The 17,981-nt window shown below is 45.3% G+C and overlaps 2 protein-coding genes across 5 annotated transcripts in view; both read right to left on the bottom strand.

Moving 5' to 3' along the window:
- Nucleotides 1-16,858, bottom strand: part of KLHL24 (kelch like family member 24) — a 42,505-nt gene extending 25,647 nt beyond the window's left edge. Inside the window, exons 1-2 of one of the 4 annotated variants that reach the window (XM_024216834.2) lie at nucleotides 16,732-16,858; nucleotides 8,940-9,004 (exon numbers count right to left, since the gene is read on the bottom strand). The gene's annotated coding sequence lies outside the window, so the exon portion shown is untranslated. Of the gene's footprint in view, nucleotides 1-8,933; nucleotides 9,005-16,731 lie in introns of all 4 variants that reach the window. The other 3 variants (XM_024216833.2, XM_024216832.2, XM_024216836.2) reach the window with 3 other exon arrangements.
- LOC112118490 (dual specificity protein phosphatase 4-like) lies at nucleotides 9,308-9,669 on the bottom strand. Its single transcript, XM_024216837.2, has one exon. The coding sequence runs from the start codon at nucleotides 9,667-9,669 to the stop codon at nucleotides 9,319-9,321; it is 351 nt and encodes a 116-aa protein (XP_024072605.1). The 3' UTR covers nucleotides 9,308-9,318.
- Nucleotides 16,859-17,981: the final 1,123 nt, after the last annotated feature.

Here is a 17,981-nt window from a genome sequence, read left to right as displayed (position 1 = left end):
GCTTTTTATAAAGCCTCTTTAGAAGGCACTATTCTTGCCTGTATTCTGTAGTACAATTTTCTCACTAAGACAATTTTAAAAAGGAACACTATAAATATACCAAACGTCATACTGTTGCTTTTTACATAGGGCTCAATTCTATTTCAGACACAATTTAATGAAAACCTCTAGAAATTATTTACTAGGTAGAAAACACTTTTGATAAGGTCATATGAAGGCTACAAAATAATTATCCTTAATTTGGATTAACACATGGATTACATGTCAATTTATTGCCTAAAGAATACTGTTGCGTTCAATGTAACATTTTCAATAAAGCCTGCTAAAGCACCCAGTTAATATTGTGTCACTTGATATTCTAATCTGTATCTCTATACTCTATCCAATTGATTTTGCAACAGTTTTATCCAGTAGTGACATCTCCTGGGCCAGATGAAAATATTAAACTCACCAGTTATACTGCTTTCTAAGGAACTCAAATATGAAATTGCAAAACTACTAACTGTGGTATGTAACCTATTGCTTAAATCAGCATCTGTACAAGATGACTGGCGGATAGCTAATGTAACACTGATTTTTTAAAAAGGCTCCAGAGGCAATCCTGGCAATTACAGTCCAATAAGCCTAACTTCAGTACCAGGCAAACTGGTTGAAACTATAATAAAGAACAGAATTATCAGACGCATAGATGAAAGTGATTTGTTGGGGAAGAGTCAATATGACTTTTGTAAAGGGAAATCATGGCCTACCAATCTACTAGGATTCTTTAAGGGGGGTCAACAAACATGTAGACAAGGATGATCCAGTTGATATAGTGTACCTGAACTTCTGGAAAGCCTTTGACAAGATCCCTCTCCAAAGGCTCTTAAGCAAAGTAAGCAGTTAAGGGATAAGAGGGAAGCTCCTCATGTATTAGTAATAGGTTAAAAGATAGGTAACAAAGGGTCAGAATAAATGGTCAGTTTTCACAGTGGAGAGAGGTAAAAAGTGGGGTCCCCCAATGATCTGTACTGGGACCAGTGCTTTTCAACATATTCATAAATCAGGGGTGGCTAACCTGAGCCTGAGAAGGAGCCAGAATTTATCAATGTACATTGCCAAAGAGCCACAGTAATATGTCAGCAGCCCCCCATGAGCTCCCCCACCCCGCTCCCAGCGCCTCCCACCCACCGGCGATCAGCACCTTCCCCTCCCTCCCTGCACTTCCCGATAAGCTGTTTCGTGGTGTGCAGGAGCAAAGGCGTGGCAGGCTGAGGGGAGGGGGCAGGGCCTGTGGCAGAGCCAGGGGTTGAGCAGTGAGCACCTCCTGGTACACTGGAAAGTTGGCGTGTGTAGCTCCAGCCCCGGAGTTGGTGCCCATACAAGGAGCCGCATATTAACTTCTGAAGAGCTGCATGTGGCTCCGAAGCCACAGGTTGGCCACTCCTGTTCATAAATGATCTGGACAAGGGGGTAAACATTGCGGTGGCAAAGTTTGCAGACAATTCAAAATTATTCAAGATAGTTAAATCCAAAGCTGACTGTGAAGAGTTACAAAGGGATCTCAAAAAACAGGATGACTGGGTAACTGGACACTGGATTTATGGCTAAGGCTGCAAATTTGTCATGGAGGTCACGGATTCCGTGACCTCCGTGACTTCTGCAGCGTCCGGTGCACCTGGCTATGGGGCAGCTCAGGCAGCCCCTGCGCCAGTCATACCAGCTGCTGCTGGGGCAGTCTTGGGCCACTGCGCTGCCCCTCCCCCCCCCCCAGCAGCAGAGTTTAGGTGTGGGAGGGAGCAGGAGGTTGGGGCATGGGACGGGGTGAGGTGGGCTCTGGGCGGCGCTTACCTGGGGGGCTCCCTGGAAGTGGCAACATCCCCCTCACTCAGCTGCTAGGCGGAGGCATGGCCAGGCAGCTCTGCACACTGCCTCTGCCTGCAGGCACCGCCCTCACAGCTCCCACTGGCCATGGTTCCCAGCCAATGGGAGCCGCAAAGCCAGTGCTCTGGGCGGAGGCGTGTGCAACTGCCCCCTCCACCACCAGCGGGGGTTCCAGGTCGCGTGCCACCAACTGCCCTCCCCCAGCACACAGGCCACCCTCCCTCAGCACCTGCCGTGCCCTCAGGCAGCCTCCCCTCCCCCCGTTTTAGTCACGGGTATTTTTAGTAAAAGTCATGGACAAGTCACGGACCGTGAATTTTTGCTTACTGCCTGTGACCTGTCCGTGACTTTTACAAAAAACACCCATGACTAAAACATAGCCTTATTTAGGGCTTATTACAAAAATCTGTAATCCACTAGCCCCCTTTTGGTCCTATGACTGCAGACGTTTTAAAAGGCCACTGTACCTTGAATGGTCCCTTACGATATGTGCTAACTACTTATGCTAAACAATCTTTTCCACTTTACATTTAGTTTGGACACTCGGAATACCTTTCCCAGACCTGAAGAAGAGCTCTGTGTGGCTTGAAAGCTTGTCTCTTTCACCAACAGAAATTGATCCAATAAAAGATATTACTTCACTCATCTTGTCTTTCTAATATCCTGGCACTGACACGGCTACAACTACACTGCATACATGGGTAACCAAATGTCAGATGAAATTGAATGTTGATAAAGTACTGTGAATTGGAAAACATAATCCCAACTATACTTACAAAATGATGGGGTCTAAATAGCTGCTAGCACTCAAGAAAGATCTTGGAATCACTGTGGATAGCTCTCCGAAAAAAACTGCTCAAAGGGCAGCAGCAGTCAAAAAAGCTAAGAGAATATTAGGAACCATTAGGAAAGGGATAGATAATAAGATGGAAAATACCATAATGCCACTATATAAATCCATGGTATGCTCACACCTGGAATACTGCATGCAGTTCTGGTTGCCCTATCTCAAAAAAGATATATTAGAATTGTAAAAATTACAGAGAAGGGCAACAAAAATGATTAGGGATAATGGAACAGCTTTCAGATGAGGAGAGATTAAAAAGACAGTGTTCATCTGAGAAAAGAGATGACTAAAGGGGGGGAACATGATACAAGTCTATAAAATCATGAATAGTGTGCAGAAAGTGAGTAAGGAAATGTTATTTACTCCCTCACATAACACAAGAATCGGGGTCACCTGATGAAATTACTAGTCAGCAGGTTTACAACAAACAAAAAGGAAGTACTTGTACACACATCACACAGTCAACTTGTGGAATGTTGTGAAGGTTAAAAAAAATTAGATAAGTTCATGGAGGATCAATGACTATTAGCCAAGATAGTCAGGGATGCAACTCTGTAGTCTAAGTGTCCTTAAATCTCTTACTGCCAGAAGCTGGGACTGGACGACAGGGATGGATCACTTGCTAAATTGCCCTGTTCTGTTCATTGCCTCTGAAGCATCTGGCACCAGCCACTGTCAGATGACAGGATACTGGGCTAAAAGGACCATTGGTCTGATCCAGTATGGTTCTTATATTCTTATATTGAGGCCTAACCCTGCCACATTTACTCATATTGATACTAATTGTACAGTAAATTCAGGCTACTCAGCATGAGAAAGTGTGGCAGAATTGGGAATTACATCAGCAGTAAAAAAGGAAAGTGCAACTGTGAGAATATAACTATAAACCTAAAGGCCTGATTTTGATCTAACTGATGTAAATCAGAAGTAACTTCAATGAAGCTGGTGGAGTTATACCCAGGTAAAACTAGCATGTAAACAGAATTATGGCCTTAGTGTATAGCATAACAGGGCAAAATTCTGTTCATCTTATTCATCTTATTGATTTCAATGGGATTATTCACATAAGTAAAGAAAGCAGGATTTGGTTCTTATTAAATTGATAAATTTAAGTTTTAGCATGCAATATACAGTGCAATTCCTAATACTTGTTAATTGCTTAATAAGGGGCATTGTGTTTTCAAGCCATATACCTAACCCAACAGTTCTCAAACTTCATTGCACCGCGACCCCCTTCTGACAAGAAAAATTACTACATGACCCCAGGAATGGGGACCGAAGCAACCCACTTTGGGGTCCCAAGCCACAGTTTGAGAACCCCTGACCTAAACTGCAAGATCCTTGAGGAAGGGAACGTGTGTCTTCTATACTTTGTACAGGGATGAGGACAAAAGTCAGCAATCAATTAGTAAAATAATAATGTAATAAATAATAAAATACAGCTTCATAAAAGTGCATGGTAATTTAAAGAAATGCTCTCAAGAGCTACCAGTCTTCTTTCATTTCTTTAAAGTACCATGCACTTTTATGAAGCTTTAGTTTATTATTTATCACATTATTATTACTAACAAAGTATATCACACAAATGATACCAAAGGGGGGAAGAAATTAGGGAGGAAAGCAAATTACAACAAACCAATAGTAGAATTCACTGCTTTTAAACGTTTTAGATTGCAATCCTTGTCCTGCTGAATTAAAAGGTTATATTTCCACTAACTGCAATGGGAACAGGAATTAACACCTCTACCCCAATATAACACTGTCCTCGGGAGCCAAAAAATCTTACCGTGTTATAGGTGAAACCGCGTTATATCGAACTTGCTTTGATCCGCCGGAGTGCGCAGTCCCGCCCCCCTCCCCTGGAGCGCTGCTTTACCACGTTATATCCGAATTCGTGTTATATCGGGTCGTGTTATATCGGGGTAGAGGTGTAGTTCCTAGAATTTATACGTACTGTCCTTTCTATGGCCTTGTTTAGGTAATATCAGCAAAATACTTCCATTGGTGCTACCACCCATTCAGTTGCATCAGTGTTAACAGGGAGAGTGGGGGTGGGCCCTAGGGCTTGTCTACACTTGAAAGTTAACACAGGTAAATTAAGGTGTGAATGTAAAGTGCAACAGCTGTTCCTGACTAACTCCATGTTACTGGATTCAGAGTGGATTAAACAAAACAGGAACAAGGCACTATTGTTCCTGAATAAACCTAGGTTTACACTTAAAATTTAGGGCATGGCTACACTTGCAAATGTATAGCCCTTTGAGTTAAACCAGCCTTCGTAGAGTGCAGTAGGGAAAGCACTGCAGTCTGTCCACACTGACAGCTGCACGTGCACTGGCGTGTCCACATTTGCAGCACTTGCAGTGGCATTGGGAGCGGTGCATTGTGGGCAGCTATCCCACAGAGCACCTCTTCCCATTCTGGCGCTGTGGCTTGTAGGAAGAGGGCGGGGGATTCTGGGCCCAGTCCCAACACCCCATGATGCATCGGTTCGCATCCCAGCAATCCTTCTGCTTCCGTCCACAATTGGCGCCATCTTTCAATTGGCGCTCTGTCTTCCCTTTCGGTCTGTGGGAATGGAGCCTGAACTGCTGAGGAATATGCTGACGAGTTTCGCCAGCACATCACGTTTGGCAGTCGAGTTATTCCTTAAGAATAAAGTGACAGTGAGGACTCCGACGATATCGACTCGAGTAATGCATACGACACGAGATTGCTTGTGGCATTCACGGACATGTTCACCACCGTCAAACGGCGCTTTTGGGCTCGGGAAACAAAGCACTGAGTGGTGGGATCACATCGTCATGCAAGTCTGGGATGACAAGCAGTGGCTGCAGAACTTTCGCATGAGAAAAGCCACTTTCATGGGACTGTGTGAGGAGCTTGTCCCGACCCTGTGGCGAAAGGACACGAGATTGAGAGCTGCCCTGACGGTGGAGAAGCGGCTAGCTATTGCAATCTGGAAGCTGGCAACTACAGACAGCTACCGAGCGGTGGCTAACCAGTTTTGAGTGGGGAAGTCGACCGTTGGAATCGTGTAGATGCAAGTTTGCAGGGCCATTAATCACATCCTCCTCAGAAGAACCGTGACTCTGGGTAGCGTGCAGGACATTGTGGCTGGCTTTGCACAAATGGGTTTCCCTAATTGCGGAGAGGCGCTAGATGGGACGCACATTCCAATTCTGGCACCAGCCCACCTAGCCTCGGAGGACGTTAATCGGAAGGGCTATTTCTCTATGGTTCTCCAGGCGCTTGTGGATCACCGTGGGCGTTTCATTGACATTAACACAGGCTGGCCCGGAAAGGTGCATGACGCACACATCTTTCAGAACACTGGCCTGTTCAGGAAGCTGCAAGCCGGGACATTTTTCCCAGACCAGAAGATCACCGTAGGGGAAGTTGAAATGCCCAGTGTGATCCTTGGAGATCCCGCTTACCCTTTAATGCCGTGGCTCATGAAACCCTACACAGGGAGCCTTGACAGCAGCAAGGAGTGGTTCAACAACAGGCTGAGCCGGTGCAGAATGACCTTGGAGTGTGCTTTTGGCTGTTTAAAGGGCCGCTGGCGCTCTCTGTATGGGAAGCTGGACCTGGCCGATAACAGCATACCCGCGGTTATATCCGCGTGCTGTACCCTCCATAACATTTGTGAAGGGAAGGGTGAAATATTCACTCAGGCATGGAACTCGGCGGTTCAACACCTGGAGGTTGAATTTGAACAGCCAGAGAGTAGGGCTATAAGAGGGGCCCAGCATGGGGCTGCAAGGATTAGGGATGCCTTGAGGGAGCAATTTGAGGCTGAAAGCCACCAGTAATGTCTGGTGTCCTGCACAGGAGTGAAGTGCAGTGGTTCCAATGTTAGTAGGAATCTGTGTTTGCTACGTATGATACACTGACTTGCAGTGCCTGTTACTTTCCTGGGCTAAGGTATCTTTTACTTTATGCAATAATAAAGAATGTTTTCAAAGCAAAAAAATCCATTTGTTGAAAAGAAAATGCATTTATTGAAAAGAAACACAATTGCTTGAGAAACAGAAAGGGCAAAGGGGTGGGGTGGGGAACGGGACAATCACAGATTTGCATATGTCCTGTGATCATACTCAGCCTTCCTGTTTGGAGTGCTTTGCAATGAGTGCTGCACTTCAGGATGGCTATACTGTATGGTGATGGGGGTTGAGTGCAGTGGGTAAGGGTCGTAGTTTTCAGGGCTGGGTGGTGAAGCTACAGGTGTTGGAGGCAGCTGGTGGCGATAAGAACCCAGATGTTGGGGAAAGTGGGTTGGAGGTGACATGGGGGCACAAGGGAAAGAGTTTTGTGATAAGGGCTGCGGGGGGTGGGGGGGCAGGCGCGGTAGTGCTCCGCCTGCATGGCTACGAGCGCCTGGATTGAGTTCGCTTGGCCAGTGCAGGGTTAAAGTGAAGGAGCTGCAGAATGCCTACCGCAAAGCCCGCGAGGCAAACAGCCACTCCGGTGCCGCCCCTGTGACCTGCCATTTTTATTAAGTGCACTGGCCCCTTTCCATCATGTCCCTTGATATCTGCCCGAAGGTATCATAATTCCTACATCTGGAGCGCAGCTGGGACTGGACAGCTTCCTCCCCCCAAACACTGATGAGGTCCAACACCACGCCATTGCTCTATACTGGGGATCGCCTGGCACGTGGAGGCATGGTCACCTGGAAAGATTCGCTGAGAGCACTCCACGCCTGGCTGAGCAAACAGGAAGGGGATTTTCAAAATTCCCAGAGAATTTAAAGGGCGGGTCTGATGGTTGGTCACCTGAGGGCAGGGCAGTAGAGTTCAAACTGATGACCAGAGTGGCTAGAACAGGCATTGTTGGACACTTCTGGAGGCCGATCAGAGCGCATTAACAGACCAGGGTGTGCACACTGGCGCCGTGGTGCTCCAGCGGGGGCACATCAAATGTTATTCCACTTGCCGAGGTGGAGTACCAGGAGCGCTCTAGCCGCGGAGTCAGAGCGCTCTACGTGCCTTGCCAGTGTGGATGCGTTTTGAGTTTGAGCGCACTGGGCTGCTTTAATGCGCTCTAACTCGCAAGTGTAGCCATGCCCTTAGATCGACCTAGCTACATCGTTCAGGGGTGTGAAAAATTCCCACATCTGAGTGCCGAAGTTAAGATGACCTAACCCCAATGTATGTGCAGCTAGGTCCACTGACCTAGCTACGCTGCTCAGAGAGGTGGACTAACTGCAGCGACAGTAAAAAAGCCCTTCCATCACTGTAGCGCCAGTAGTGTAGACATGGCTTAAGAGTGACCACACTATTCCTGAATATTTCCATGTGTACACAAACCCTAAGTGTTCAGTTTCAGGTTCTCTGCCACAAATTTAACTAAAGCTAAAGTGAGAGAAATGAAAAATCCCACAAAGAGTAAAGTTTCTAAGCAACCCCTACATCTCTAAAATGACATAATACATAGAAGAAAAATAATGGCAAGACCTTGTGTAAATCTTTATTTACATGGAGAGTCACACTGAGGTAACTGGACTACTTGTGAGAGTAAGGAAGACTTGCATGCGGAAGATTTGGTGAAACCGGCCCTTAAATCAGCACAAAGAAGGTATGTTCATTTATTGAGTCAGAAAGAACAATCCATTTTTTCCATTGACAAGTTTTGAGGTCACTTTAATATTTAGGCCCTGATCCTGCAATGAGCTATGTGTAGGTAAACCCCTGAGCCAGGCAGAGCTCACTGGAGAACCAAGATCATAAATTTTCACTGTTCCAGTACAGCAGTCTTTCATGTCACTTTTATAATCCCGTGTTATAAAGTGCACTATACATCAACTGTAAAACGCTGCTTTGGTGTATAAGATTTGTGTAGTGAGTTAATTTTTTTTAAACCAAAGTTTTACCCATAATTTGGATACGCTTAAAATTATATGAAAGGAAAAGTTTGACAGATGTGACATACCTTTTGTGCTTCTGTAATTAAAATTGGCAAGAAAAGTTGCTCCCTAACATAATCTTAATTTCTTGTATTGCGCAAGGGGATCTAAACCCTTGAAAAACCCAGCTACTTCATAATAAAAAAAGTTTTAATTAAGCTGAGCCAAAGGTTAACTGAAAAAGGCAAAAAGCTGTTCCAACTTGTTTTTATCTATTCATCTTTGGTATTCATATAGTACCAATCACTGTTGTAGCTGGCATTTTTCTGGTGGCCCTACCATTTTCTGTAAAAAATAAATACTGTAAATGTTTACCCTTACAGTTGTGAAGAAAACTTTTGGAATGTGAACCACTGTGCTTCTCTTTTCCTGAGTCTGCAGACAACCTGAAACAATAGATTGGAGAGATGTGAATTTCCCCATTCATCTAAACTCTTTGGGGCAGGGACCATCTCATACAGCTCCCCCATAAGCTTCAATTTCATCACATTAGCACATGTTAAAGTCTATGCTGTCTAAGGGCTATGCTACACATTGCCTGATTTAGGAACAACTGTTCCTGAATAACTCCATGGGGTAGGCCTGATCTATACTACAAATTTACGCCAGCATAATTATATTGGCTAGGAGTGTAAAAAATCATAACCCCTAGCCAATATAGCTATGCTGGAAAAAAAAAAACAGTCCAGTGTAAACCCAATTATTCCGACCGAAGAGTACTTTTGTCAGCACAGCTAATGTTGTTCGGGGAGGTGGTATTAGGGCTAGTGCGCTCGTCGTACACCACCACGGCGGAGTAGAGGCCAGAGCGCAGGCGGGCGCGCACCTCGGCCTCAGCCGGCAGGATCTGCTCCAGGCTGACGGCGCCCTTGGCGCGGTGCCACACGATGCTGTTGCAGCGCACGTTGAGCGCGCCGCGGATGTAGCCGGCGCTGTGGGCCAGGAAGGGCCGGCAGTCCAGCAGCAGGCAGCGCCCGGGGCCCGGCCCGTCCGGCTCGCGGCGCAGGAGCCGCCGCAGCACGCTGCCCTCCACCTCGCGCAGCTCCCCCATGGCGGGCCGGCAGCGGGGCCGTGCAGCCGGGAGCCCACACAGAGCACTCAGGCCCAGCCCGGCCTGAGCTCCAGTTCATTTGCAAATTTGACACCATCAGATCAGGATTAAACAAAGACTGTGAATGGCTAGCCAACTACAGAAGCAGTTTCTCCTCCCTTGGTGTTCACACCTCAACTGCTAGCAGAGCACCTCACCCTCCCTGATTGAGCTAACCTCGTTATCTCCATACTGATTTATACCTGCCTCTGGAAATTTCCATTACTTGCATCTGAAGAAGTGAGGTTCTTACCCACGAAAGCTTATGCTCCCAATACTTCTGTTAGTCTTAAAGGTGCCACAGGACCCTCTGTTGCTTTTTACTAGAAAAAGGTTGACCTAGCTACATTCATCAGAGTTGTGAAAAATCCGCACCCTCAGAGATGTAGTTAAGACAACCTAAGTCCCAGTGTAGACAGTGCTAGGTCAACAGAAGAACCTGTTTGTTGTTGTAGTAAGTGTCTATAGCTATATATACCCTCCCTAAATGACGTAAGCTACAGCATATGAAGATTCTTTTGCAGGATAAACTGCATCTACATGGGTTTTTTTTGCCAGCATGTTTGCTAGAGGGATGATTTTTTCATATTCTAACTGACATAAGTTGTGTAGGCAAAACTTTGTAGTGTAGACTTGGCCCAAGTGTAGACAAGCCCTAAGGCCAAGTCTACATTATAAAAGGTTTGCCAGATTGACCACTGAAGCCCGACCTGATCTTGGAAACCCTTGTTGAGGAGTTTCTGTATTGTTAATTCATATGTTAAAATAAACTAAGCTGCTTAAGAACAGCTGTTATAAAAGTAGGGGAAACACACTATAAAGAATTATTTCAAATAGGCTTTGCTATCAGCAGTAGACCTAGTGAGGCCTAGCAGTTAGCATAAACAGTTGACATAAGTTAGCTTGAGTGTTTGGCTTAGGTTATAAGGACTTTTGCAATATAGATCTTGTAATAAATAAGTAAACCGGAAAAGAACAAAAACCAGGGGGACTTTTAGTATGTGTAAACATGAAGTTAATTGCATTGATGCATTAGAAATATTAGGAAATGTACTGAGGCACGTGGCTTGTGTCAGCAATCAGAACCCCAGTTATGGTTTTCTGGATAGCCCTACATGAACCTTAGGCTGGAAAATAATCTAAATATGGTACCTGGGTGTGTGGGTGCTCAGGGAAAAGGAGTATAAAAAAAGATGTATGCCCAATCTCTGGTGTGTGCATCGGGGTGATCAGATGGTGGAAGCCGGAAGCATTACATCCCAGTTATGATGTTCTGCACTGACTCTTTCTTCTATCTTCACAAGTCTCTGCTATATTGTGAGTATGTCAGCAGGGACTGCTTTATTCTTTATGTGTTTTCTGTGTATTAATGCTTATAAGGGCTGTCGATTTATCGCAGTTAACTCACGCAATTAACTCAAAATTTTTTATTAATCGTGATTAATCGCAGTTTTAATCACACTGTTAAACAACAGAATACCAATTGAAAATTATTAAGTATTTTGGATGTTTTTCTACATTTTCAAATATTTGATTTCAATTTGCAACACAGAATACAAAGTGTACAGTGCTCACTTTATATTTATTTTTAGTATAAATATTTGCACTGTAAAAATGATAATAAAAAGAAATAGTATTTTTCAATTAACCTCATACAAGTACTGTAGTGCAATCTCTTTATCAGGAAAGTTGAACTTACAAATGTAGAATTATGTACAAAAAAACTCTGCACTCAAAAATAAAACAATGTAAAATTTTAGAGCCTACAAGTCCACTCAGGCCTAGTTCCTGTTCAGCCAATCACTAATACAAACACGTTTGTTTACATTTGCGGGAGATAATACTGCCCGCTTGTTATTTACATCACATGAAAATGAGAATAGGTGTTCGCATGGCACTGTGGTAGTCGGCATTGCTAGGTATCTACGTGCCAGATATGCTAAACATTTGTAAGCGCCTTCATGCTTTGGCCACCATTCCAGAGGACATGCTTCCATGCCGATGCTTGTTAAAAAAATAATACACCTCTACCCCGATATAACGCTGTCCTCGGGAGCCAAAAAATCTTACCGCATTATAGGTGAAACCACGTTATACTGAACTTGCTTTGATCCGCCGAAGTGCGCAGCCCCGCCCCCCCGGAACGCTGCTTTACCGCGTTATATCCAAATTCGTGTTATATCGGGTCACGTTATATCGGGGTAGAGGTGTACGTTAATTAAATTTGTGACTGAACTCCTTGGGGGGGAATTGTATGTCTCCTGCTCTGTTTTACCTGCATTCTGCCATATATTTCATGTTATGGCAGTCTTGCATGATGACCCAGCACATGTTGTTCGATTTAAGAACACTTTCACTGCAGATTTGACAAAATGCAAAGAAGATACCAATGTGAGATTTCTAAAGATAGCTACAGCACTTGACACAAGGTTTAAGAATCTGAAGTGCCTTCCAAAATCTGAGAGGGACGAGGTATAGAGCACGTTTTCAGAAGACTTAAAAGAGCAACACTCCGATGAGGAAACTACAGAATCCGAACCATGAAAAAAGAAAATCAACCTTTTGTTGGTGGCATCTGACTGAGATGATGAAAATGAACATGTGGCAGTCCACACTGCTTTGGATTGTTATTGAGCAGAACCCTTCATCAGCATGGAAGCATGTATTCTGGAATGGTGGCTGAAGCATGAAGGGACATATAAATCTTTACCGCATCTGATCAGTAAATATCTTTCGACGCTGGCTACAATAGTGCCATGCGAACGCCTGTTCTCACTTTCAGGTGACATTGTAAACAAGAAGCAGGCAGCAATATCTCTTGCAAATGTAAACAACTGTGTTTGTCTGTAACGATTGGCTGAACAAGAAGTAGGACTGAGTGGACTTGTAGGCTGTAAGTTTTACATTGTTTTATTTTTGAGTGCAGAGTTTTTTTTGTACATAATTCTACATTTGTAAGTTCAACTTTCCTGATAAAGAGATTGCACTACAGTACTTGTATGAGGTGAATTGAAAAATACTATTTCTTTTATCATTTTTACAATGCAAATATTTGTACTAAAAAATAAAGTGAGCACTATACACTTTGTATTCTGCGTTGTAATTGAAATCAGTATTTGAAAATGTAGAAAATATCCAAAAATATTAAAATAAATGGTATTCTATTATTAACAGAGCAATTAATCATGATTTATTTTTCTAATCGCTTGACAGCCCTAACGATTATCTTTGGATTTATTTGGATAATTCAAGTTTCTATGTGTGGCCCACCAATCTCATAATAATTTCAAGTAGCCACCTGACCAAAGAACCTGTGATTAGTGACTTGTGTAATCTGCACCCCAAATTAATGAAAGTCTACGGTCAGTATACCTCTACTGGCAAACCCATCTAGTGTACATACAGCTTGCCCTGGCAAAAATTGCTTTTGTCAGGATAGCTTATACTGGTTCCCTGAGCAAAATAAGACACATGGGCAAAAGCACTTTTATGCCAGTATAACTGCATCTACACTAGGGCTTTTGCCAGCATAGAAATGTCATAAGAAAAAGATCACACCCTTACCAACATTAATACACTGGCAAAAGTTGCTAATGTAAACCTGGCCCGGAGCCTTGTCTTTACCAGGAAAACAGGTGTTTTTTTATCACATTACTAACACATGGTAAAAACAAACAAAATCCAAATCCATAGTCTGGCTGCACCCTAGGAGTTTTGGAATGTGTGTAGTACTAGGTGTTATCTACTCTAACAACACACCTTTAACCCTAGTCAAGACAAAGCTATGTGTTTGTATAGCACTGTCCTAGTGCAACGACCTTGGGTGGGCCTCTACTGTAATACAACTAAATAAATACCAATGTTTATGCTGAAGCCTAATAACTGGATTTTAATTCTCATTTTAATTATTTTAATGATTATTTTAACAAACATATCCAGTGGATGTGCTTTATTCCACATAGCTGGACATCATAAATCAAATACGGAAAAGACTGTTCATCTAGTCCATCCTTCTGACCAAAATAGGATTGTTCCCTACAGTATATTCTCTAACTTTTGTTCAGTCTACTTTTAAAAAGTGATGTATAAAAGGGGGGAAATGTTTCTTTTTTTGTTTCTGTGTGACATTAAAAAGGTCTAAAAAGTTTCAGGGATTTTTAAGAGTTTTTTTCTGCTTGTTTTTTTACACTAGAAATTCAGGTCTTGCATGCTCTTGAAATCTGTGACTGAAGAACTGACGTGCAGTACACTAAAACCACTCCTACTGCCTTAATTCAATGGGATTTCCTTATGTCACGTTTAATTTAAATCAGTGGGAGTTTTGAGAGTGTAACAATGGCAAGATTGGTTTTATACTTACGTTTATACACCTGAATATTTCTTTGTTAAAAAAATCCCATAGAAACAAAGAAATAGAAAAAAGATGCATTGTACCATCAAGGCGGTAAAAATCATGGACAAAAGCCAGGAAATTGAAGGCTGATATTGTCTTCAATTTACACTGTTGACTTTTTCCTGTTTACAGCCACTTGAGTCAATGGCAGAGCGTGGGTTACTGGCTTTTGTCTGATTGCATCACAGCCCTAACATTATTTAAATACAGATTTTGCATACGTTATAAATGTATGTCCTGAAACTTGAGTGCTATTTCACCAGGTATTATCAGGAGGATTCTATTTATACTTTGTGCCCTGAGGGCTAACTGCATATTAGCACAGTTATAATCCAAGAGTGTTTCAAGGTTGTTGTTCCCCACCCCCTCTCCCCATACAAGAGTGAAACGGCAAAAAATGCTACAAAAGGTTGCAACATAAAGGCCTACTGAGGTCAATGGGAGTTTTGCCTAACTGAGTTGTGAGGCCCATGTGGCGATATTCCCAGGCTGAGGCAATGTACTCATAACTTGTTTACTCTATGTACTGTCAGTATGAATAGTACTACAAAAATAGAAGCCTGGTACCACTCTTCCCAGTGCATGATTTACAAGACTCTAGATTATTTGCAATAGAAACAATATATGTGAAAGAGAGACAGTTGTGTTGCTGTGTCACTGTCAACTAAACAACCCCTCTGTTTCTAATCTCTGTGATTTGGAATTATTTAGGACAATCAGTGTGGGACAGGAAGCACTTAACTGCTTTGAGAAGCATTGCCAAATATCTCATTTTAATACTCATTTAATCCCACTTTGGACTTGTCTACACTAGAAATTTAAAAAAACAACCCGTTTTTAAACAGGCACAGTTGCGTAAGTTTTAAAAAAAGTTTAAATGGCAGTTCAGACCTAACAAATGCATTTCAAAACTAGTTCAGACTAACATGCAATTCAGGGTCTGTCTATACCGGGGAGATTCTGTTATGCAAAAGAGGGTCAAGGCTTTACTATGGGCACGTCTTCATTGGCAACGTCTTCACCCAGCAGCGCTTAATGTGTAGTCGCGGCACAGCGCTGGTAGCTATTCCTCTCCTGGAGGTGGTTTTTTTTTATAGCGCGGGGAGAGCTTTAACGTTGCTAGTGAAGACATAGCCCTCCACAAACAGTTGTTCCAGGTAAAAAAAAAGCCATGTTTGCGGAGTTTCTAGTATTTACATGGAGCTAGTTAACTGGCAGCCTGTTACTGGAATCACAACACAAGGGCGGGTGCAGCCATAGGCGCTGTGCGCGTACCACTGCCAGGGCCACAGGGGGAGGCACACAAGGGAGCAGCCCTGGCCTCCACACCTGGCACTTCCCGACATGGCCCGCACCGCGCTGAGCCGGGTCGGTCCCTCCCAGAGCCCGCTCTACACAACTACTCTAGGCGGCCTGGACGACATCCCCCTACAGCCTGGCCCGCCAGTCCCCTTCCCTCGGGCTCCGGCTGGAGACCGTCCGGCAGCGAACCAAGGGGATGGGGGGGGGGGGGGGCGCCTCAGACTGGCGCCAGAGATGATAACCACCCCGACCTCCACGGGCCACCGCAAGGTGTGCGCATGCGCGTTACTACAACGGGCTTCCTCAAGACACCACCAGCATCATGGGCTGCCACGTGTGCGCACGCGCGCGCCCTCCAGCTCACCTTCACCCGGCGAAGCCTTAGCGACAACCCATCTCCTCGCCCGAATATTTCTGCCCAATCAGACCGAAGCAGCACCAAAGTCCCGCCTCCTGCTCCCGTTTTATCCAATCGCCAGTACCCTTGACCCCCCCCCCAACACCGTTGTTATTAGGAGGAGGAGAACAAGGAAGGAAGGATCCAAATTACTAAATACCGAGGGGGGGAGCGCCACCCCTTCCCTCCGTTGTGGTTTGCCCTAGTCCACATACGCCAAGCAGGGGAGAGAAAGAACGTTACTGCCCTCTCTAGGCCCTGTAGTACCTCGCCGGGCCCGAAGGGGTTACTGTTATGGGGGGGGCAGCACCTCTTCCCCCAGAGAAAGGGTCATCCCCTGTGATCGGCTCAACCACAACGAACTCCCCCACTGTTACCGGCCGCTGTCCCGCCGCGACTGACACAGCCGGCACGGGGGGCCCCCGGCGAGGAGCCCGGTTCTCTGAGGCTCCGCGCCTGGGCCAGGCCTGTCCCCCTGCGGCCAAGCCCCGGGCCCCCTCAGCAAGCCCAGCCTGCGCCCTCTCCCCGCCAGGCTGGGGACCGCTCCGTACCTAGAGACCGGATGCTCGGGGAGGGGAACTTGACACTCACCTGTGTGTGTGTGGGGGGGGGGGGGGGGGACGTTATTAGGCGCCCAGAGAACGGCAGGCTCAGCCTCCTGCTCCCTTGGCCATGAGCTGTGGGGGTAGGGGTCTGTCACGGCAGCGGGTGGGTGACGCTCTGTGGCCTGCCATGGGCAGGAGGTCAGACAAGATGAACACGATGGTTCCTTCTGGGCTTAAAGTCTATGGTCTCTGCCCCAGGCTGCTTTACACCCGTCCCCGCTGGCAGCAGACAACCTGGTGTGCTGGGACACGGCTCCTGGCCCCAGCCCCTGGAGCCCCCCAACACACAGGGTGACTGCCGCTGTGATTCGCTGACAGCTACGTACAGACACCCGTTACCTCTCAGTCCTGGCTCCTGCAGATTTGCTGGTGCTGGGAAGTGGGACTGCTGCTTGTGCTCTTGCTCTGCCTTTTTTGTTTTAGGGCTGTCTCTCTAGCTCCAGCTCAACTCAAAACAAAGGAGACCCTGAGAAACATGTGACCTGCCAAAGCCAAAACACATGATGTCAGTGACACGCCAGCCAGTGGGAGCACAGCGGCAGAAGTACTTGGGAGATGTAGTTCAAAGAGACCACAGCGATGCAAACATCCGTGTCACGTCGTTTGCCTGCCCATTTTAGTCCATGGTCAGAGTTGAAGTTGGTATTTGAAACCATTAGCAACTATCAAGGGCCAACTTCCCAAAAATAATTGCACCACCCATCTAAAATGTAGATACATCCAGGCATTTGTTGGCATGTATAATTTACACATGAATTTTCTGAATGGAACCAGAACTGAATAGTCTTAACTGCAGTGAAAATTTAGTCCTTAGCTGTAACTTGAGGTAATATTTTCAGAAGGCCACTTCCAAAAATGAGCCCACAATCTTGGTGAGTGCAACCATCAGTGCTCACAAAAGTTCTGATTTATGCCCTTGACTGTTAGGACATTATATATTGGGAAATTATTCATATGTGAAATTTTTAAACTAGATTTCTTGTTCGATAGTCAATGTTTCAATTCTGATTTAGTTGAAAGAAGAAAAAACTAGTGAAGAGGAAATTGGAAGCACAACAGGCAAGAAGAAAATGAGAGGCTCAGTGAAAAATATTCTCCAACACCCACTGATATACAGTGTAGCAGTGTGACGAACTGGGACTGTTCTTAATGTGGTCTTTGAATGCTGAGTGGGGAGTGTTGGCTGGGAAGGCAGGGGAGGTTGGCTAGGACGGTCTGCATTGGGGGATGGGAGACTGGCCTTGAGGGAAGATACCTGAGCATGTAATGTAAGAACCCAGGAAGGGGTTAGAGGCCAGGTGACACCTTTGCCCAGGAAACTGAACAAAGGCTGTGGGAGGGGTCGCTGAAGGGAGAGTTTCAGGAGCTTGCTGGTGGAATAGCTGGGAGGCAGACAGGGCTCTGACCTCCCAAGGGGGCTGTGGGGCCCTGGGACCCCAAGATGGACCTAACTGGGAGGGGGGGGGTCCTGTTGTCTGTGCCTGCAAGACCTGTCTTGGACTGTGTTCCTGTCATCTAAATAAACCTTCTGCTTTACTGGCTGGCTGAGAGTCATGGTGAATCGCAGGAAGCCAGG

Source organism: Terrapene carolina, unplaced genomic scaffold, assembly GCF_002925995.2.
Source record: "Terrapene carolina triunguis isolate 2854851 unplaced genomic scaffold, T_m_triunguis-2.0 Scaffold88, whole genome shotgun sequence".
NCBI classification, from domain to species: Eukaryota; Metazoa; Chordata; order Testudines; family Emydidae; genus Terrapene; species Terrapene triunguis.
The sequence above is the reverse complement of the archived record's forward strand: the minus strand, read 5'-3'. Positions and strand labels throughout refer to the sequence as shown.